Source organism: Mustela putorius, unplaced genomic scaffold (genome assembly GCF_011764305.1).
Source record: "Mustela putorius furo isolate JIRA1106 unplaced genomic scaffold, ASM1176430v1.1 tig00000174_pilon_pilon_pilon, whole genome shotgun sequence".
Lineage (NCBI taxonomy): Eukaryota > Metazoa > Chordata > Mammalia > Carnivora > Mustelidae > Mustela > Mustela putorius.
The window spans coordinates 14,756,450-14,778,076 of NW_025421304.1; the positions used below are offsets into that span (position 1 = coordinate 14,756,450).

Consider the following 21,627-nt stretch of genomic DNA (forward strand, 5'->3'; position numbering starts at 1 on the left):
TTTTGTTTTCAAAGGTTTATATTTGCATGTTGGATATTACACCTGATTAAACTTTTAATGAAAAATTTAGATGTCAAATTTAAAATATGCTAGAAGGTAGTTCTTTTAGGGGGACATGACCAAAAAGTTTCAAGACCACTGCATTTTTGTTTGTTTTGTTTTGTCTTATAAAAGTTTATGTGAATATTCACAGTTAAGCCATGTATTTTAAGGTCATATATACTGAGTAAAAATAAGGTCTACTTCTAGATAACTGCCATTTAGGGGCTTCGACATTCCTTTGGGCTATCATATCACAACAGGGTAAGAATTTTACACATGCAAAATTGAGGCTCCTATAAAATCAGTTGGTAGGTAACATGTCTTAGCCATACGTGCTTTTTTTTTTCCTTTTTCTTTCTTTCTTTTTTTTATCTTGGCTCCATACACAGCCCAACTTGGGGCTCAAACTCATGACCCTGAAATCAAGACCTGAGCCGAAATCAAGAGTCAGATGCATGATCGACTAAGCCACCCAGCTGCCCCACTCTCTCCCCATCCCTAGTTCTTCATTCTCCCTTTAAGACACGCCACCACCTCTACACAGATTGGAATGGAGCTCAGCTCTCTCCCTTATGGTCGGTCAATAGTGTCTGAGTAAAATCTGATTTCACCCCTTTAACTAACGCTCAGTTTTGTCTACTACTGATAATATGCTGCTCCAAGTAACCTGGGTTTCCTCACAGTATGATGGCTGGGCTCAAAGGGACACTGAAGAGAGAAGGAAGTGACCCCATGGCAATCAGCAATACGTTACTGGTTCCTCAAGTGCAAAAATGCCCAATACTATACCCACTTATAAATCAAAGAGCATTGTTATTGAAGTGATTCAAGTCTGAAAGAAAAAGCAAGGTAAAAATAAAGGAATAAAGTTAAGACAGCTGAGGATAGTACAAATGTATCACTTAGAGTGAAGGTATATTTGCCCTTTGGGAAATAAAAGAATTACTGCTTTTAAAAAAAGCCAGTGTTTAATTGAAAGGCTCACATAAAGTTAAAACATAGGAAAGAAAGAGAAATTAGGAGCGATGTTGAAATTACAACTTAGGCAGACAGGCCCTTGTTTGCTATTGTTCCTATTTTAGAGATAAGGACACCCAGATAATGAGTATTAATTTTGGAGATACATTGGATACGAAACCATCACAAAATGTTTTTTTGGTTGTGTTCTCTTCAGTACAGCTCTGCCTAATGGGTCCACCACGGGACGTACTTAAAAACTAGCAAAGCCGCTTTTATTTTAGCTCAAGAAATTTGATTTCTTTTTTTATCTTTTTTTTTTTTAATATGCTTTTTGACCCCCGTGGGCTTCCGGCTCGGACTACATTTCCCAGCAGGCCACGCTCGGAACTACGGGTGCCTACAAAAGGTTTCGCTACTGTGGTGGCGGCGCAGTCGCCGTGCAGACGGCGGACGGGCGGGCGCTTCGCGGTTTGAATGGCTGCGGGCTCCGGCCCTCAGCTCACCTGAGGACCCGCCGCCCAGGGGTGCGCTATGCCGTCGGGAGGCGACCAGTCGCCGCCGCCCCCGCCTCCTCCTCCGGCGGCCGCAGCCTCGGATGAGGAGGAGGAAGACGATGGGGAGGCGGAGGACGCCGCGCAGCCGGCCGGGTCGCCGGCGCCTCAGACCCAGCAGCGGTTCGAGGAGCTGTGCAGCCGCCTAAACATGGACGAGGCGGCGCGGGCCGAGGCCTGGGACAGCTACCGCAACATGAGCGAGAGCTACACTCTGGAGGTGCGCCCGGGGGAAGAGAGGTGGGGCTTTCCGGGCCTAGTCGTCGCGCCCCACCGCGGGAATGGGGCCCCTCCCCTCCCCGGGTCGGGCGCCCTGCAGGGACCCTCCGGCAGGCCCCGGGTCTCCGGTCCCCAGCCTGCAGAGCCGTGGGACTCCTCCCTGCGCACCTCGGTCCTGGAGGCCTGGCTTTCGGGAAGCTTTTAGCGGCCCTGCGACTGACCCTCGTCTCGCAGCTGTTCCCTTTCGAGTTCCGAGTGGGGAACACCTCTTGCCCTAAAGTGGCAGCGCGAGGCCGAGGTCGTGCTGGGGTCATGATTGCAAAAATACAACCACCTTGCTGGCGGAATGAACAGGTGCAGTCGTGGAGGCCGTAAGGAGAAGGGGAGGGGACTTGGCTGTGCTCCCACGGAGATCAGCCCGATTTTAGCGCCTCGGTTGCTAGGCTGCTCCTTCAGTTCTTTTCCTGCTGTACCAAATTGCCTTTGTCCCGGCGTTGCATCCGTGGAGTAAGCGCGTCGTTAAGTTTCGGGCTGGGTTTGTGGGTACACCGAGGCGAACCTTCCTGCGGGCAAACGAAACGGGCTTCCTGCCTATCTGCACATAGATCCACGCGCCCCATTTGTCCCTAGGAAGTCCGGCCTGGGACGCCCTTGAGGACCTTTTGGTCACCCCAGACGTTACCCGGGACTCTATACCCTCTGTGATGTCGGCCTGTCATGTCCCTTTCTTCGGATCGGGGCTTGCCGATGAGAAAACTGGCCCTTCTAGCCAGTGAGGCTCAACTCTGTAGGCACCTCCCCTTTGTGGACCAATGGGAAGTGACACGGAAGTCTGGATTGTTTACCAGCTGTTTGCCTGTGTGTGGCATTAAACAGGAGGCCGAGAGATTTTCTGAAGTTGTTTTACAATTTGGGGAAAGAGCGGGGCCAGTAGAATGAGGAGGCCTAAGCAAGGTATTGTTTAATTATAATAATAGGATTTTTTTTTTTTTTTTTTTTGGCCTGTGTGTGACTCACTAAGGTTACTTTCTGTTTATTCTTGCATTAATAGAATCTTATTTCAATTCCTTTTCCCCGTATTTACATCTACAGGGGGAGGGAGGGGGGAAGGCTAGTAATATAGTGGCTTCAGAACTCGACAGGCCTAGGTCACTTTGGACAGTTTGCTTCACCACTCCGAAACTCAATTTTGTGATATGTAAATCTGAGATAATTTGTGCCTCCATCAGAGTTGTTCTGAAGGTTTAATAAGATCATGTGTAGTTGCTGGCACAAAAGGTGGTCATGGACCCTGCTTCTGCTTGAGAGTTACAGAGCTCCTTCCTCTGCTTAGGTGATGTGGCTGTGGCTGAATAGGTCATACTCCTATTTATTTCTCAGTGGTTCTGTGGTCAGTGGTTTCAGTGGTTCTTTGGTGATGGGCGTAGTGCTTTTTAAAAAGCTCTTATTTTATCCTCACGATCTTCTCTTAAATTGCATAGAACAAGTAATGATCACCATACAGCTGAGGTATTTCAACTCCGAGGGGTTAAGTTGTATGAAGCCCCGTGTTACATGAACAAGTGACAAACAATTTTTGGTTAGTAAATGATTTCTGAAAACACATGTGTGATTACTCAATTTTTTAGAGACTCGGACTTCAGATTCTTAGCTCAGTTTACCCAGTGAATGAACGAATAGTCATTTGTCAAATATTTATCACCCCTTCTTCTTCTTCTTTTTTTTTTTTTTTAAGATTTTTATTTATTTGACACATACAATGCAAGCAGGTGGAATGCCAGGCGGAGGGAGAGGGAGAAGCAGACTTCCCGTTGAGCAGGGAGCCTGATGCATGGATAGGGATGATGACCTTAGCCGAAGGCAGAGGCTTGACCAACTGAGCCACCCAGGCACCGCTATCACCTCTTCTTTGCCAGATACTGTTGTACATGGTGGGGACAGAGCAGCATACAAAACTTAAAAATCTCCACTGTTGTGGAGCTTGTAGTCGGGTATGCTCTAAGATAACGTGGGTTGTCAGTCTCATGGAAGTGTACGATGGAAAATAAGACTCATGATATTTTTATTTTTTAATTTCAATTTTAATTTTTTTAAAGGTTTTATTTATTTATTTGACAGACAGAGATTGCAGGTAAGCAGAGAGGCAGTCAGAGAGAGTAGGAAGCAGGCTCCCTGCTGAGCAGAGAGCCTGATGTGGGGCTCGATCCCAGGACCCTGGGATCATGACCAGAGCTGAAGGCAGAGGCTTTAACCCACTGAGCCACCCAGGCGCCCCAAGACTCATGATATTTTTAAAAAATATTTTATTTGAGAGAGAGAGAGAGACAGAGACAGTAACAGAGATAGGGAGAGAAAGAGCATGGAGGAGGGGGAGAAGCAGTCTCCCCACTGAGCAGTGAGCTCGATGCAGGGCTTGATGCAGGGCTCAATCCCAGGACCCTGAGATCATGACCTGAGTGGAAGCAGACACTTAACTGACTGAGCCACCCAGACTCCCCTCAATATGATATTGAATACAGAGTATTGGCTATAGAATTTTATCTTTTGATTTCTTGTATATTCTGGGCTTTATACTTGTAACTCATTTCAGTCTCACAGCCCTCGGATAAGAAAATTGAGTCTCTGTGACTGTTAATTTGTCCCAGAGTGGGACACCCAGGGCATGTATGCTGAGAGAGTGAGCCAGGTAGAATCATTATTGCCCTTTCTGATCTTGCATAGCAACATTTTCACCTGTGCTATTAGTTGAGACAGTTGAAAATGAGGGAATGGAACACAGATTCCTATCTCCCAGCGTGAAAATGTTAATGTCCCAGTATAAGGAGCACATGGGATAGATAGAGCTATCATTGAAAATACAGTTTCCTGCAAACATAAAAACAGTGCCTTCCATTTAATCTAGAAAGGTTATTATATTGAAATGTTTATATAGCTCATTAGCTAAAACTCAGTTTTCTTTTATTTTTACAGGGAAATGATCTTCACTGGTTAGCATGTGCCTTATATGTGGCTTGCAGAAAATCTGTGCCAACTGTAAGCAAAGGGACAGTTGAAGGAAACTATGTATCTTTAACTAGAATCCTGCGATGTTCAGAGCAGAGGTAACTATGTCAGAGTTTGAAAGGTAGAATGTGACAAATATGAAAGCTCAAAAATCATAGTGATATTAAGAATCCTCTCATTATTTCCCAGGCGTTTGTACCTTTAGAGTGCTGAATTTAGAAGTTAGGTCATGGTTTTCCTTTACTACATATAAGTATCTATTATATTTTTACTCTTTAGTGAAAAGTATTGAAATTTTAATGTATTAGGCATTTATATGAAGAATTTACTATTGAAGGTTATGACTTATTGTGCGGTATTGGGAGAATTCTAAATAAGGATATTGAGAAACTTTAGGATATACTCTAAATTGTAGAGGTAATTAAATATGGTATTAAACTTAAAACTACATGTACAGGATTTGTATTTTAATATATGGAGTGTGTAAAGACTTCTCTGTTTCCTGTATTGGGGGATAAGCAACACTCTTACAATCAGTTACTGAAAGGGCCAAATAATGATTTAAAGAAGAGGCAGAAATTGCTTTTTCTATCTGCTGTATAATTGAATTGATTACATTTATCATATGTGCCATTTGGGTGAATTTTCTTTTATGACTTACTAAAGATTGGTGGGAAAAGATTATTTGGCACTTTGTGGGGGGAGAATGCCACAGGCAAAATTTATGTACCTAATGGCTTAAAAAATCACTTACTATTAAAATAAGAAGAAATGTAATATTTAAGCTGTAGTCTATTAACCTTGAACTCCATCCCAAATTATATTTCGGCCTAAGAACAAGAGGCAGTGCATAAAGAGTTGAACCCCTGAACTGTATACCTGCATAAAGTGGACTTAAATAAGGTGCAAAAGTGTAATCATTACGGAGAAGAAAAGGGGAGGCAGGGCAATCCAGTTAGGATTGGAACTTTAGAAGCAAAGGTCAGATTATGGAATCATCATCATAAATTGTAGTAAATCGACTTATCCAACATTTTAGTGCAAGTAATACAGTCCTATGCTTCAGGTGTAGTTCCATTTCAGAAACTCAGTTTCTATCTTTAAATTTTTACCTTTGAGTTCAGATTTTTTACTTTTCTGACATAATGGACTAAAATGGGTTAAAACAAAGAATATGTCAGGAAGGGTATTTCCAATGTGTATAACTGACAGAAGATCAGCATCCAGATTTATATAAAGATCTACTAACAAATGGTTGCCCGTTTGACAAACAGCCACTAAACGAGGGGTAAAGAATGTGGTTTCCCAAAGATCAAAACTCACATAGCTAATCAATGTATGTAAAGATGTTCAATTTCACTAGTAACCAAGGAAATTCAAATTAAAAACAAGGTATCCATTACTCTCATCAGATTGGGGAAATTTGAAGTCTGATAAAACCAACTTTGGTCATTATGTAGGAAAATGGGAACTCTGTATTGCTGTTGTACTTTGGTGAGAGTATAAATTGGCATGGCCCCTTGAATGGGAAATTTGACCAAATCTAGTGAAGTTGAAGATGCACAGTCTCTGACTGAGCAGTTCTACTTACTGGTGTCCCAAAAGAAGCTCTTACATACATGTACAAGAATGTGTCAATTACAGCATTTTGGGGTCATAATGTAAACTCAGTTTCCATTGATTGGGGAATGAATGCAGAAAGTCATGGTAGTTCATATGAAGGAATATTTTTAACAGTGAAAATCAATGAGATCTACATCTAACAGTGTTAATCTCAGAAACATTGAATGAAAAAGCAAGTTGCAGAATTCTACTTACAATATGATACTATTTATCTAAAATCTTAAAGCCACACATGCAAAAGATACCACTGACTATTTATGGATACATTTAGATCCATATAGTACCTATACGAAGTTGTAAGTATAGCCACAGGGATGGGAAGGATTCAGGCTAACTTTAGAATGGTGGTTATCTTTGAGCAGGCAGTGAGGGGCATGGGTTTGGGGAAGAGTACAAACGGGAATTTGGCTGTTTTGGTAGATCTGATGCAAACATGGCAAAATTTCTTCAATATGTTAATGTTTGTTAAATTTGGCAGTTGAATACTTAAATATTGGTTACATTACTCTAATTATTTACTATTTTTATTTATTTCATAATTAAAAATAAAGCTTTCTGATAATTTCAGAAAAACAGATTAGGAAAATCAGAGAAATAAACCAATCTAAGAGATTAAGCTAGTCAGAGGCATGAGGTGTGATTTTATCACCATTTTAAAGTAATATAATTAGTTAAATTTTTGATTTAATTATATTTGTGTACCCCACCTTTGTGTTAATTTTGAAAATATCTCATTTTTTTATTTTTAATATCAGCTTAATTGAATTTTTTAACAAGATGAAGAAGTGGGAAGACATGGCAAATCTACCCCCACATTTCAGAGAACGTACTGAGAGATTAGAAAGAAACTTCACTGTTTCAGCGGTAATTTTTAAGAAATATGAACCCATTTTTCAGGACATTTTTAAATATCCTCAAGAGGAGCAGCCTCGTCAACAGAGAGGAAGAAAACAGCGGTATGTTTTTATATTTGTTAGTCAGGAATACACTTTTTTTTTTTTGATCTGTGCTTCAGTTCTGATCCCTCAGTTGGTGTCCCTCAGTTTATTTTGTTAGGTTTTTGTTTGTTTTGTTTTTGTGTTTTTTAGAGCGAGAGAGAGAGACCGAATGCTTGCACTGGGTGTGGGGGGAGGGGCAGAGAGGATCTTCAGCAGGCTCCAGGCCCAGGGAGGAGGCCATCATGGGGCTCACAGGCCATGAGACCATGAGCTAAGCAGAAATCAAGATTTGGTCGCTTAACCAACTGAGCCACCCAGACGCCCCTATTTTGCTAGTCTTAACAAAAAACAAAAAACAAAAAACAAAATGTGATTTCATAAATAATCTTTCTTTCCAATAGTTCTCTTTAAATAATAATTTCTTGCTTCTTGATTCATGTTAGCTATGAAAAATTGGGCTTCCTTCATATTGTGAAATGCATGGAATTATTATTTCTGTAAACTTAACCTTTTCATTTAAGCACCCCAAAATGCAAAAGTCAGATCTTAGATATTTTTGCCAGTTGGCCGTCTTGGATATAGAATTTGACTCCTCGATTTTCTCTTATTGACTATGTTGACTGTTTGTATTATTTGACTTTTATGTCCAGCTTAGTGACATATAATCCTCCTGAACTGGCTTCTATGTGTCATTTTGAAGTTTACAGTCAATGAAGAGTAGAGAAATTAGATGGGAAAGAGTAGGGGACCTAAAATGATCATGAATTTGTGCTTTCTTTTCTTTTCTTTTTTTTTTTTTGAAATTTAAAAAATCTTTTTTGAATTTGTGCTTTCTGATCATGTCTGCAAAATCTGTAAACTTCCTCTGGCTCAGTGTTTTGCATCTTTCCCAATAAAGGCAATCCTGGGAAGTAAATTCTCTACCTTTATCATGAACACTTTTTCATAAAGTAGAATCGGAAAATTTTTTTAAGGTTGTTTATTTATTTATTTGAGAGAGAGAAATAGTGAGAACAAGCAGGCCGAGCAGCAGTCAGAGGGAGAGGGAGAAGCAGGCTCTCCCCTGAGCCGAGAGCCCGATGTGGGACTCGATCCCAGGACCCTGGGATCATGACCTGAGCTGAAGGCAGCCGTTAACCAACTGAGCCTCCTAGGCGCCCCTGGAAATTGTTTTTAAACTAAACTAGAAGAATGTTGACAAGTCAGGGAAAAGGAGTTGTTATACTTGAATGAATAATGTTTGCCTCTTTTGTTCGCTCTCTCTCTTTTTATTTTTGCTTCTCTTTCAATATAAATTTTTTTTCTCAAATTATGAAAGGTGTTTACATAAGTAAGTGAGTAGCTTTTTTTAAAAAATTTTATTTATTTATTTACTTGAGAGAGAGAGGAAATAAGAGGGAGAGAAATGGAGCAGGGGCAGAGGCAGAGCGTGAGGGAGAAGCAGATTCCTTGCTGAGCGGGGAGCCTGACATGGGGCTCGATTCCTGGACCCTGATCATGACCTGAGCTGAAGGCAGATGCTTAACTGATGAGCCACCCAGGTGCCCCAAGTGAATAGCTTTTAAAAATAAAAGAATCTCTACTTTCTTAGATGACCCCACTGCTAAGGAAGCAGCCGATGTAGTTTGCTTGTAGTTTTGGAGAACTATTTCCAAAGTTTGGATAGATGCTTTGTTCCAAATCTGAGTGAGGTTGATTGTATCATTTACAGAAAGAGAGATAATATCTTCTGTCTTTGTAGTGTTGTAGAAAATGATTTTAGATTGTACTTGCTTTGATATTTAGTAGGGTATCTGTACTACCTAATTATAGTTAAGAAAATTGTAAGATAACTTTATTCTAAAAGTTTTACATTTAGATCACTCTGTATACATTAATTAGTACTTTTGGCTAATAGTAGTAACATACACCATTTATTGAACATTTGTTATGGGGACTGTTCTGAGATTTAAATCTGTATTCAGGGGGTGCCTGGGTGACTCAGTTGGTTAAGCGACTGCCTTCGGCTCAGGTCATGATCCCAGAGTGCCAGGATCGAGTCCCACATCGAGCTCCCAGCTCCATGGGAAGTCTGCTTCTCCTCTCTCATGGTCTCCCTCACTGTCTCTTTCTCAAATAAAATACTAAAAAATAAAAAAATAAATAAATCTGTATTCAGTGAATCTATATGACAGCCATATGAGGTTGATGTTGTTATAGGTGGAGAAACATAAGCTGTTGAGAGGTTAAGTAATTTGGTCGGGGTCACACAGTAAGTGTGGAGCTGTTACTGAAATTAGCGGTCTGCTTGTAGAACCCATGTGCTTCATCACAACTCTGTACTCACACATACTTTGAGAATTTGTCACTGGGTATTTGTTGAGAACTTAGTGTGAAGTATGTTGTTAGGTATTATATAGGACACAAGTATTTATTTATTTATTTTTGAGAGAGCGAGAGTAAGAAAGAGAGAGAGGATCTTAAGCAGGTTTCATGCTTAGCGCAGAACCTAGTACGGGGCTCAGTCCAACGACTCTGAGATCATGACCTGAGCCAAAATCAAGAGTTGAGTTCCTAACCAACTAAGCCACCCAGGTACCCCAGGACACAAGTCTTTAAAAAAAAAAAAAAAAAACCAAAACCCCACAGCCACTGTCTTTTGAGAGTTTACAGTATAGTTGTGGAGAGGAGGCATGTAGAAATGTGAAAGACAATAGAAACGTACAACTTCTGAGCCAAAATTAAACCACTGTACATGAGCCAGTCAGCTAAGGATCCATGAAGTAAGGAATGATGGGTTGGATTTCGATGGGTGAATTTGGAGATGTTGATAGAGCCTTCATAGCATAGGATGAAGAAGGAATATACCAAAGTGGCAAAATAAGAGGCAGTTTGGTCTAGTAGGTTAAACTCTAGGGTTCTCAAGTTAAAGATTCAGTTTTTAGAGTGGCTTGAATGTTAAGCTAAAAAAAAGTTTGGCTTTTATCTTGGTAGACATTAAAACTGAATAGTTCTCATGTGCCTGTGGCACAGAGGCCGCTTTTATTTTGTATTAATTTTTTAGAAGATTTTGCTTATCTTAGAACATGCACGAAAGTGGGGAGGAGCAGAGCGAGAGAATCTCAAGCAGACTCTGCTGAGTGTGGAGCCCAACAAGGGATTCAGTCTCATGACCCTGAGGTCATGACCTGAGCGGAAATCAAGAGTCAGAGGCTTAAGCAATTGAACCACCCAGGTGCCCCAGAGGCCACTTTTAAAAAGCAGGGCACTGACATTTAATGTCGCCATGGACTGGTGACTTAAGTACAGAACTCTGCCCAAGTAGAATGATCGTTCAGCAGATGAAGAGACGAGGCGTATGGACAGCAAATGTGCCTTGTGAAGGACAGTGGGAGAACTAAACCCCAGTGTCCTGATTGTTCTTCTTAGAGCTCCTTGTTGGGATGTGGAGACCAAAGATGTTTTATCTAAACATTTCAGGGGATTCTGGTAGACAAGACAAGAGCTTAAAACAGGTCTGAAACTCCCTTCAACAAACAGCATTGACAAAATAGAATGGATCGTCTTAGCGATAAATAAAAAATTATAGGAAGCCCAGAAGTTACATCAAATAGTCCTTTTGTGACTTGACGTAATCTGCAATGTCTTTAGGGAGGGAGGGATGGGTTTACAGTTTATCAGCTGTGATAAAGGAAAAAAAATGGGGAAATAATCAGCATACAAAGGTCCGAAAGCAGCATCAGCCTTGCAGATGTCATTAGAAGAACTGTTGTCACTCATTTTCTGCCTTACCTGTCTTAACCTTGAAAACCTTTTAGAGTTCTTCAGAATTTTCTTTTTTCTGCAATGAGCTCTCCTTGGCTTTGTCCTTACCAGGATTTGGTTGGAGCAGAACTTGCATGTTTTCTGTGTGAAGTAAATCTGCTCTTACTCCCTTTAACTGTGGGTTTGGTGTCTCACCTACTTTATAGTCACTTGTGGTGTCTTTCTTGCATGCTTCTCTTATCTCCTGACTTTTTTTTTCTCCCCCAAAGGCGACAGCCCTGTACCGTGTCAGAGGTTTTCCATTTTTGCTGGGTGCTCTTTATATACGCAAAAGGTAAGACAGAGCAATATTTACCTAGATGTTAGCTTATTTAAATGTTCACATAGTACTTTTGTCAACCTGTAATGTGTATCAGGGAAAGATGTGCACTGAAAAATTTCTTAAGGGTTTTAGTCTCAGATTCATTTTTGAGTATTGCCTTTTCATAAAAGATTTTAATTTCTTTATAATGTCCAGAACTTCTTTTATTAAAAGTGGAAAATCCTTTAATTTTGTTCTTATGTAACATTTTTTCCGTTCAAAGCTATTCTTCTTCTGAGTTACGGACTGAAAACACATTAGTGGTCTGTACTGGTATCTTTAGCTGTATTTTTCATGAGCCATGTCTTATTTCTTTGAGTGTGTCTGCTCATCTCAGTATGTATAGTTTGGATTACTTTTTGCATCTTTTTTTTTTTTTTTAAAGATTTTATTTATTTATTTGACAGAGAGAAATCACAAGTAGATGGAGAGGCAGGCAGAGAGAGAGAGAGAGAGAGAGGGAAGCAGGCTTCCTGCTGAGCAGAGAGCCTGATGCGGGACTCGATCCCAGGACCCTGAGATCATGACCTGAGCCGAAGGCAGCGGCTTAACCCACTGAGCCACCCAGGCGCCCTACTTTTTGCATCTTGTTCAGATAAAGACACTTGCTCTAATGCCTTTGGATACAATTTATTTCCTCCCCCTTCTCATCTCCCTTAACTTACCCAAGGTCTATATTCAGTGAAAGATGGTGTTTTTTTGGGGGGTCCTCTCCATATTTCTACGTAGAAATGATTCTTAGTAATCTCAAGGAGAAAACAAGTTACATTAATTATATAGACTATGTAGAATGCCTTTGCTATTAAGAAAACCCAATAAAATACAAAGTTGTAACCAAAGAATCAGAGCTGGAATTTTGTAAATGTAAGAGATTCTCATTATTAGATCAAGTAGCCCAAATAATTTACTTTTAGGGTTAGGTAACTGAGGCCCAAAAACTAGCTGCTAGGAACAGAGCTAGGATTTGAACCCAGATCTAGCTCTCGGTTTCTTGCCAGAGGCAAAGGCTCTCAAGCAGGGATGCATCACTCCATTGGTCTTGGGTTTGATGTGTCTGATTATAACTGATTAAATGAGTTTTAACTAGCTAGTTAAATGAGAGCTCAGCCTTCCTTCTTGAGCTTTATGGTTGATTGAAGGTATTACGCTAAGTGAAATGTCAGTCAGATAGACAGTTATCATATGGTTTCACTCATATGTGGAATCTAGGAGATAGTACAGAGGATCATAAGGGAAGGGAGGGAAAACAATGGGAGGAGGTCAGAGAGGGAGAAAAACCATGAGAGATTCTTGACTCTGGGAAACAAACAGAGGGTTGTGGGGGGATAGGTAGGGAGGATGGGGCACCTGGGTGATGGGCACTGGGGAAGGCAAGTGATGTGATGAGCACTGGGGCTTATATGCAATTGATGAATTATTGACCACCACATCCGAAACTAATGATGTTACTGTATGTTGGCTAATTGAATTTAAATAAAAGAAAAATCGGGACGCCTGGGTGGCTCAGTTGGTTGGACGACTGCCTTCGGCTCAGGTCATGATCCCGGAGTCCCACATTGGACTCCCAGCTCCCTGGGGAGTCTGTTTCTCCCTCTGACCTTCTCATTGCTCTTGCTCTCTCTCACTGTCTCTCTCTCAAATAAATTAAAAAAAAAAAAGGAAAATCTTTCTTTTGCCAAAAATAAGCTGCTAGTTATTTTGCTTTCCCTCACACTGGCATGTTTCTTTAGTAGCGATAAAGGTGATAGGGTAAGTGGTACAAAATAAAGGCGTAGGAGCATATAAACTGTTCTAATAGTGGCAATCACCCTTGCTGTCACTTTTAGTTTGCCGTGGCTGGTATTCTATACGGTATTAATGTTGTCATTCGATTGTGGGCAGGTATATGTTGACTTCTGGGATTTTTATCTGTTTTGTTTATGTCTTTTATGGTGCATGTGTACCTGGGAGTGAATGTATTTGGTACTTTATAAACTATTTACAAACAATTTTATTGTCCTTATTTACATTTTGGTCTCACTTGATTACCTGGGGTGACATGTGTTTTTGTCTCTGCAGTTAATTCAGTGTTTGTGTTTTATTATTTGTTCCATCTGTAATTACTTAATCTGAAGAGTCTTTATCTCCTCACTGTCTGACACTATGATCTTTTATGATTCACCAGGAACTTTTCTAATAGAGTTGTTGAATTTGTTTTATTCAGTTCTTTTTTTTTTTTTTTTTAAAGATTTTATTTATTTATTTGTAAGAGAGAGAGAGAGTGAGAGCACAGGCAGACAGAGTGGAAGGCAGAGTCAGAGGGAGAAGCAGGCTCCCTGCAGAGCAAGTAGCCCAGGACGCTGGGCTACATGATCCCAGGACGCTGGGATCATGACCTGAGCCGAAGGCAGCTGCTTAACCAACTGAGCCACCCAGGCGTCCCTGTTTTATTCAGTTCTTGATTTAGTTGTTTGAAGAGAGTTGTACTCTTCTGTAGCCACCTTCCTCTGACTTCCCTGTAGCATATGGGCAATCCCAGATGATCTCATTCCTGATATGGAAGCCAGCTTTCTGCCTCTTACCTTTGTTGACTTCCTGTGGCAAGTATACACCAGTGACAAGTCTGGGCTTGTTACCCTGAAGAGCTTTGTGGCCTGAAGACCACTTGGGGTGCCACTTCCTGTTTTACACTCTCCAATCTCCTCATTCCTCCAAAGCCAACTTTGGAGTTTAAACAAGTTATCTTTATTTGAAAGATAACTTATCTTAACCAAGTGAGATCTGTTTCTAAGGTCAGGATTTGTACGTCATGTGGGACAGTCTTGGGAATTCAAGATTTTGATCTTCAGGGGCCTTTCTGTTTTTGTGTTAGAAGTTACAGGCTGCTGGTTTGTGGGTTTTTGTTTTTGTTTTTTTTCCCTTTATGGCAAGTACAAACCAGTAACAAGTTTAGGCTTGTCGATGTGATGGGTTTTGTAGCTTGAAACCAGTAGTTTCCACTTCCTCTTTTACATTTGAGAAACTGAGTACACTTTAGTATGAAACATCTTTATAGTGGAACCAAGCAAGTTAGTTTGGTTGTATCAGTGCAAAACTTAACCTATTAATTGTTATTTGTCTTCATGACAACAGAAAAAAAAATTTCTCTTTAATTCATTTAAGTTGATTTGTTGAATGTTTTCATCTTTATAAAAAGAGAGTTTATCCTGATATGTAGAGGTAAGTGGCAATTTTCTTTGGAGGAAAGGAAAGGGAAAAAAAAGCCTGAAACAAAGCAGTGTGTGTGTGTGTGTGTGTGTGTGTGTGTGTGTACATACATGTTTGCATGTATTTGGGCAGGCATTACATGTGAAAATGTTGAGGTTTAGAAATAATCCCTCAGATGTATGTTAGCTATTAAACTTGAATTTATGTGATGTTATAAGAATGTATAATCACTAGGAAGCATGTGTATGCAGTGTTGAATGAGAAAAGGGATATGCTCAAAGTTATAAAAGAAGTCTGGAAATATTTCTTAATTTCTAGGAATAAAACTGTTTACCTGACTGTGAAAACCGATTTCAGTGTTAGACTTAAGCCAGCATTACAGAAGTGACATGTTTCTATAGGTTTGAGTTTTGGTTTCTTTTTCCTTTGTTACCATGTATCTATATCACTCCTGGGATTTTAGCTCTAGACTTCCATTGTGATCTGGTTGCATGAATTTGTACCAGTTTGTATTATTGTGTAGAAAGTATCTAAAATATTACTACTAGGACTCTGATTATAGGTTCTGGTCTTTTTTAAGTATATACATGAAAAAGTCATTTTTCAGCTTTTCCTATCTTAAGTTTTTCTATTAATCTTTTTTTTTTTTTAATGAGTTTTCCTATTAGAACTGTTTTTTTGCATCCCAGAAATGTTGGACCATTGTTTGTCTTCATGTATTTTTATTTTGTTTTACTTTTTTGTTTTTAATTAGTTAAGTTTTAAATTTTACTTCCAGTATAGTTAACATACAGTGTTAATTAGGTGTACGATATCTACTAATTTTCTGGGCAGAGGAGTATTTTCACACAAAGAATTTCCTACAGTTTGAGATAATTTATGAAGTTGTTTAGAATTTTCAAGAAAGAAAATGATAAAATTTGGATCAGCTACTAGGAATTTAATGCTTATTTAATGAATTTTGAGTGAATGAATGTTGTTTTTAGTAAACTTTTAGTTTTTATTATGCTTTTAGAAATTTATTAGACTTTAAGAGTAATATTTCAAAATGTAAATTTGCCAGAACATTTCATGTAGCTCATGAGTCAACTTTGGTACAGTGTTGTATAATGTCATTATAAATAAAGGAATAAATTACTTTTAAAATATTATAAAGTTGATGCAGATATACTCGATAACTGTTTATATTCCTGTAGGTAATTTCCCCATGATTAGTGATGATTTGGTCAATTCTTACCATCTTCTGCTGTGTGCTTTGGACTTGGTCTATGGAAATGCCCTTCAGTGTTCCAATCGTAAAGAGCTGGTAAACCCTAATTTTAAAGGTAAGATTATAAATCAGAGATTATTGGACAACTCACATTTTTACGTTGTGTTTACTCTTGGGAGTTGTACACATACCACAGGTTTCCAGCATCCGAGAACAGAAGTGCTTTGAAGGGCGCCTGGGTGGCTCAGTGGGTTAAGCCGCTGCCTTCGGCTCAGGTCATGATCTCAGGGTCCTGGGATCGAGTCCCACATCGGGCTCTCTGCTCAGCAGGGAGCCTGCTTCCTCCTCTCTCTCTCTCTGCCTACTCGTGATCTCTCTCTGTCAAATAAATAAACAAAATCTTTAAAAAAAAAAAAAAGAAGTGCTTTGAAAAACTCCATCATCATGGTTCTCCAGAGCACTTACAACTACTTGTCACTAGGAGTTGAGCTCTCTGTAAAAATATCTATGGAAAAAGCAACTGCAAATATTATAAAGTGTAAAGTCTCACATGACAACCTGAGAAGTTTCTGCAGAATATACTCAACAGGAGGAAGGAATTTAAAAACCCAGGGTAGCAAAGTTACATTAAAACTGATGTTGTTTTTCTACATTGCCAGGCTTTATGCCTGATACACAGTAGGAGCTCTTCATTTCAAATTTGAAATACTCTTCATTTCAAATTTTTTCCTACAGAGAAGTAGTAATGGTTGTAAATAAGTAAAATAAATTTTTAACTCTAAAACTGAAAGGTGAATAGAAATGATTATTTTGGCAATGGATTTAACAGGTTTTAAGACGTATTTTCTACGAATGAGTTACCGTAAGAGACCAAATAATAACTTACAGTTAATATTATAAATATTAAACAGTATTTATAGAGCTAGTATGTAATGCTATGCTCTTTGAATAATACGATGGTAGGATTCTGAGTGATTTTCAATTTTGGGGTGGTTATAATTAGAATTTTAGGTTGTCCGACTTGCAAGGTAGATTTTAAAGTTAATGGAGTTAGTTACCTAGTTGCTCCTGCTTTGGTACATGTAATATTTTTCATTTAATGTCTTTTTCTCTTATTTCCTTCCTGAGTCCCTTTTATGTTTCTACATAGTGGCTGCTTTTCATTTTTCCCCTTCTTACTTAGCTTTTCTTATACTGAGTCTAGGGCAAGAGTAAGTTGTAAATCAGTATTTTAAATACATCCCAGTGTAATGGAATGAAAGCATATAAACTATATATACTTTGATTAGTACTGTTTTCCAAAGTTGTATTTTTTTATTTGAATGTCAGACTTACTTGCAAAGTTATATTTTATTTTTATGTTTTTTAGATCTCACAGCAGTATACTAAAATTGTTTCTTTAGTTTTTTTTTTCTTTAAGTATCTCTAGATAAATAACTGAATAACTGAAATCTTTTGAGTAGTGATACACTTTACTTCTATTCCTATTTATTTATTCTTATTTAAGTATAATCAACATACAATGTCACATCAGTTTCAAGTGTACAGCATAGTGATTCGCCAATTCTGTACATGACGCAGCACTCACCATGGTAAGTGTAGTCACCATCAGTCACCATACAGTGTTATTACAAATATTACTGACTGTATTCTTTATGTTGCACTTTTCATCTCCATGACTATATTTATTTAAGCTGCTTGATGAATAAGTTCATTATTGTCTTTATCTGAAAAATTTTCATAGAAATTGTGGTTTGGTTTATTAGCACTCAGCAGCCTGCTCCTGAGCTCTAAGGAAGCTTGCCTTCTTCTGATCTACCTGGTCTTTCTTCTGGGCAAAAGACTGTTCGGGATGGTTCCCCCTCTTCCGTCTAACTTCTTTCTTAGGCTTCTTCTCATAGACTGGATTCTGTTATGTAGCAGCAAGAGCTTTCTTATACATCTCCTCAGCATTATCTAGAGGTTCTTTGTTCTTTATGTATTAACAGAATTGTTCCTTATAAGCATCTTCACCTTCTTCTGTTAGGTAACACATCTAATCTGCGGTGTTCTGACCCATGACATGCTTCCCTTGTACTTCTGCGTTGAATTCCTTGCTTTTCATATCATAACCAAGGAATCGTTTGGTACTGTGAGCAACAGACAAGCTTTCATCCACAGCTCCCTTGAGGGTCTGCAAAACTTTATTTCCAGTAGTAGTTCTGGCCAGCCCTGTATCCAGATAGCAAGTGAAGGCACAGATTGATCATCCATGCTTTCCACGTTGCATTTGTCTTTAATCACTTGCATTTGGCCTTCATAGATCTTGTCTCTGCCAAACCTGTTGAGAAGCCTACAGGCCAGCAGCGGGTCCACACAATATGCAGCAGCTTACTTGTCAGGCCAGCCATCACCATATTTTGGGAGTTCATGAGCATGAGAGCTGCACAAGCTATCATATTTCCTTCTGTCTGAGCATGAGCAGTGTGATAAATGATCTCTCTGTTGGTTACATGGACCATCATTCTGTATTTATGTGTTATACTTATTTTTATCCTGAATTACCAAGCATTTCTGAGCACAGTTATCTGTTTTACCCTCTCACCTTCTAAATTTCACTTGGTATCTCTTGATGCAAGCCTTATTCTTGACAACTTTAATAAACCATCCTACAGAACAGAGACTGGTGTCTCCAGCTCACCACAGACCAGCAGGCCCAGCAGTACTCCATGGGGGGGATGACTTATTTATCTCTGGAAATTTGTACCTCTAAATCTCTTTTATCTGTTTTGTCCATCCCCCCCCACCTCTCCTCTGCAGTTTGTTTTCTGTACTTGAGAGTCTGTTTTTTGTTTCTTTGTTTTGCTTTATAGATTGCACACATAAGTGAAATCACGTGGTATCTTGTCTGTCACTGTCTGACTTACTGCATTCAGCGTACTAACCATCTAAGTCCAGTTGTGTTGTTATAAATGGCAAGATTGCAGAGTAATATCCTCTGTGTGTGTGTGTGTGTGAGAGAGAGAGAGAGAGAGAGAGAGAATGAGATTCATCTATCAATGGACACTTGAATAGCTTTCATACTTGGCTCTTGTAAATAATGTTGCAGTAAACATGGGAGTCCATACCTTTCCGAATTAGTGTTTTCATTCTCTTTGGGTAAATACCAGTGGAATTTCTGGATCTTAGGTGTTTCTATTTTAAAATTTTGGAGGAAATTCATACTGCTTTCCCCAGTGTCTGTACCAATTTATAATCCCACCAGAAAGGGCACGAGAAATGCCTTTTCAGCATATCCTCACCAATGCTTGTTCTTCTCGCCTTTTTGATACCAGCCATTCTGACTGGTGTGAGGTCATTTCTCACAGTGGTTTTGGTTTGCATTTCCTTGATGATGAGTGGTATTGAGCATCTTTTCACGTGTCTGTTAGCTGTCTGGATCTCTTTGGAAAAATGTTTATCGTGGTCCCCTGCCCATTTTTTAAACGGATGATTTGGTTTTTTGGTGTTGAGTTGTAGGACTTTATATATTTTGGGTATTAACCTCTTATTGGATAAATCATTTGCAGATTTCTTCTTGGTTGGCTTTTTGTTTTGTTGATGTTTCCTTTGTTGTGCAGAAGCTTTTCATTTTGGTGTTATCTTGATCGTTGATTTTTGTTTTTTTGTTTCCCTTACATAAGGGGACATATCCATAGATACATTGCTAAGGATGGTGTCAGAAGAGATTACTGCCTATGTTTTCTTTTGTCTGTTTGCTACTTTTGAGGTATATTTAGAGTCAAATTAGGCCCTTATACCCTGTTTCCTATATACTTACATGCTGAGTCACATGCTGATTAGACTATGTATTTTTGTTTATTATGATTTGACGTTTTGAATGCTACCTGATCTCTCTGTTCTGCGATTTTATTCATTGTAGGCCTGTCTGAAGATTTTCATGCTAAGGATTCTAAACCTTCCTCTGATCCACCTTGTGTCATTGAGAAACTCTGTTCCTTACATGATGGCCTAGTTTTGGAAGCAAAGGGAATAAAAGAACACTTCTGGAAACCCTACATTAGGAAACTTTATGAAAAAAAGGTTTGTAAGTAGTAAAGAAATAATTTGAAGATAATTTCTGGGGAAGATTTGTTTTAATATGATGACTTAAGGATCTTTTCTTTCATCATAGCTCCTTAAGGGAAAAGAAGAAAATCTTACGGGGTTTTTAGAACCTGGGAATTTTGGAGAGAGTTTGTGAGTACTTCTGTTATCAGACTGTTTTAATATTTTAAATTGCGTACTTAGAAAACCTCAGCATTTACTGTTTTTATTGTTTGTACCCTGGAAATTTAGAATATGTTTTGTGGGAGATCATAGCAAATTACATCAACTGTTACTCTAAGCACATGGTTTTAAATCTATTGAAAATTGTGTGGCTGTTCTTTAAAGCTTTAATAGTTAAGCTTTTCGATCATAATTTTTGAGAGAAATTATTTCAGAACTACATAGGTTAAAAACCATGACATGAAAGTAGTGAGGTCTTCACAGAGCCTACAGCAGCTAGGAAGGATAACTCAGCATATCACCAGAAACTGCACCTCCCAGTCCGACTGGCACGGGGCACCCACCCTGAAACACTGTCCACAGAATGCACCTGCTGTACGGAGGACTGACGTGGTGTAGCAAGCTTGTGTATCATAGGGTTTTATAATTAGCAGTGAACTGAAGTTTAGTTTTCACAAAATTAGTAGAACTTCTTAGTAAATAAAAAAAGTGTAAAAATTAAATGGCCTAAAACATGAACTGAAATGGCAGTTCGGTGAGTGTATATGTTGTCTGTTTTGTTTTGTTTTTCCCCCTGTAGTAAAGCCATCAATAAGGCCTATGAAGAGTATGTTTTATCTGTTGGGAATTTAGATGAAAGGATATTTCTTGGAGAGGATGCTGAAGAGGAAATTGGGACTCTCTCCAGGTGTCTGAATTCTGGTTCAGGAACAGAGACTGCTGAAAGGGTGCAGATGAAAAACATCTTGCAGCAGCACTTCGACAAGGTGAGCTGGCCGGGACCAGGAGAGCGGAAGTGCAGGAGCAAACATGCCAGATGATCTGTTTTACGTGGGTAGTCATGTGTGCGTGTGTGCACACGCATCATACCTCTTCCAGTATGGAAAAAAAAATGTTTGTCATACTTACATGAAAAAGTTGTCTCTGTGTTTACTGATTAGATCTGAGAGAAAGCATTAGATACAAACTTAAATGAATCATACTGATTCACAGTATCACAGTATCACATGTGATTCATGATATCACAGTATCATGCTGATAGCTGTGGGTTTTGAAAAAATGGACCAGAAATATGCAGTCTTTACTTACTGAACACAGTAGAAATAGAAAATGTCAATTGACCTGAGTGCTGTCTTCATCTAGATGGTAGAGAAACTGAGAATCTGTTGTCTTTAGGAAAATTCTGTTAAACTGAGTTTCAGGATCATGGTGTTATTTCTGGCATCCACTTAGGGTGATGGAGACTTCAGAGTTTTCCTTCAGTTCTATGGTGTTCACAGGAAATGTATGGCTTCTGACAAATGCCTGCAGAGGCGTTGTGGGTAACTCCTAAGGGTAACCCACCTGTAAGATCAGACTTAAGCTGGTTTGCTAATCATTCAACAAGTATTCTGAAGGTATTCTACATGCCAGATACTGTCCTGGCACTGAGGATACTTCAGTGAACAAAACAGCCATGAATACCTTGTTTTATATTCTAATGTGGAGAGATCGATAACCAAACAAGTAAATATATAGGACATCAGATAATGATACATGAAG

The 21,627-nt window shown here is 39.2% G+C and overlaps 1 protein-coding gene and 1 pseudogene across 5 annotated transcripts in view; one reads left to right on the top strand and one right to left on the bottom strand.

Moving 5' to 3' along the window:
* Positions 1 to 1,406: 1,406 nt before the first annotated feature.
* Positions 1,407 to 21,627, top strand: part of RBL2 (RB transcriptional corepressor like 2) — a 54,790-nt gene continuing 34,569 nt past the window's right edge. For 2 of the 5 annotated variants that reach the window (XM_004744185.3, XM_045076075.1), the window contains exons 1-8: positions 1,407 to 1,773; positions 4,743 to 4,873; positions 7,154 to 7,354; positions 11,350 to 11,414; positions 15,824 to 15,952; positions 19,739 to 19,899; positions 19,991 to 20,055; positions 20,666 to 20,852. In XM_004744185.3, coding sequence (XP_004744242.1) covers positions 1,534 to 1,773; positions 4,743 to 4,873; positions 7,154 to 7,354; positions 11,350 to 11,414; positions 15,824 to 15,952; positions 19,739 to 19,899; positions 19,991 to 20,055; positions 20,666 to 20,852 — 1,179 coding nt within the window. In that variant the 5' untranslated portion in view covers positions 1,407 to 1,533. Of the gene's footprint in view, positions 1,774 to 2,602; positions 2,727 to 4,742; positions 4,874 to 7,153; positions 7,355 to 11,349; positions 11,415 to 14,191; positions 14,213 to 14,402; positions 14,640 to 15,823; positions 15,953 to 19,738; positions 19,900 to 19,990; positions 20,056 to 20,665; positions 20,853 to 21,627 lie in introns of those variants that run through there. The other 3 variants (XM_004744188.3, XM_045076076.1, XM_004744189.3) reach the window with 3 other exon arrangements.
* LOC123390967 lies at positions 17,596 to 18,356 on the bottom strand (annotated as a pseudogene).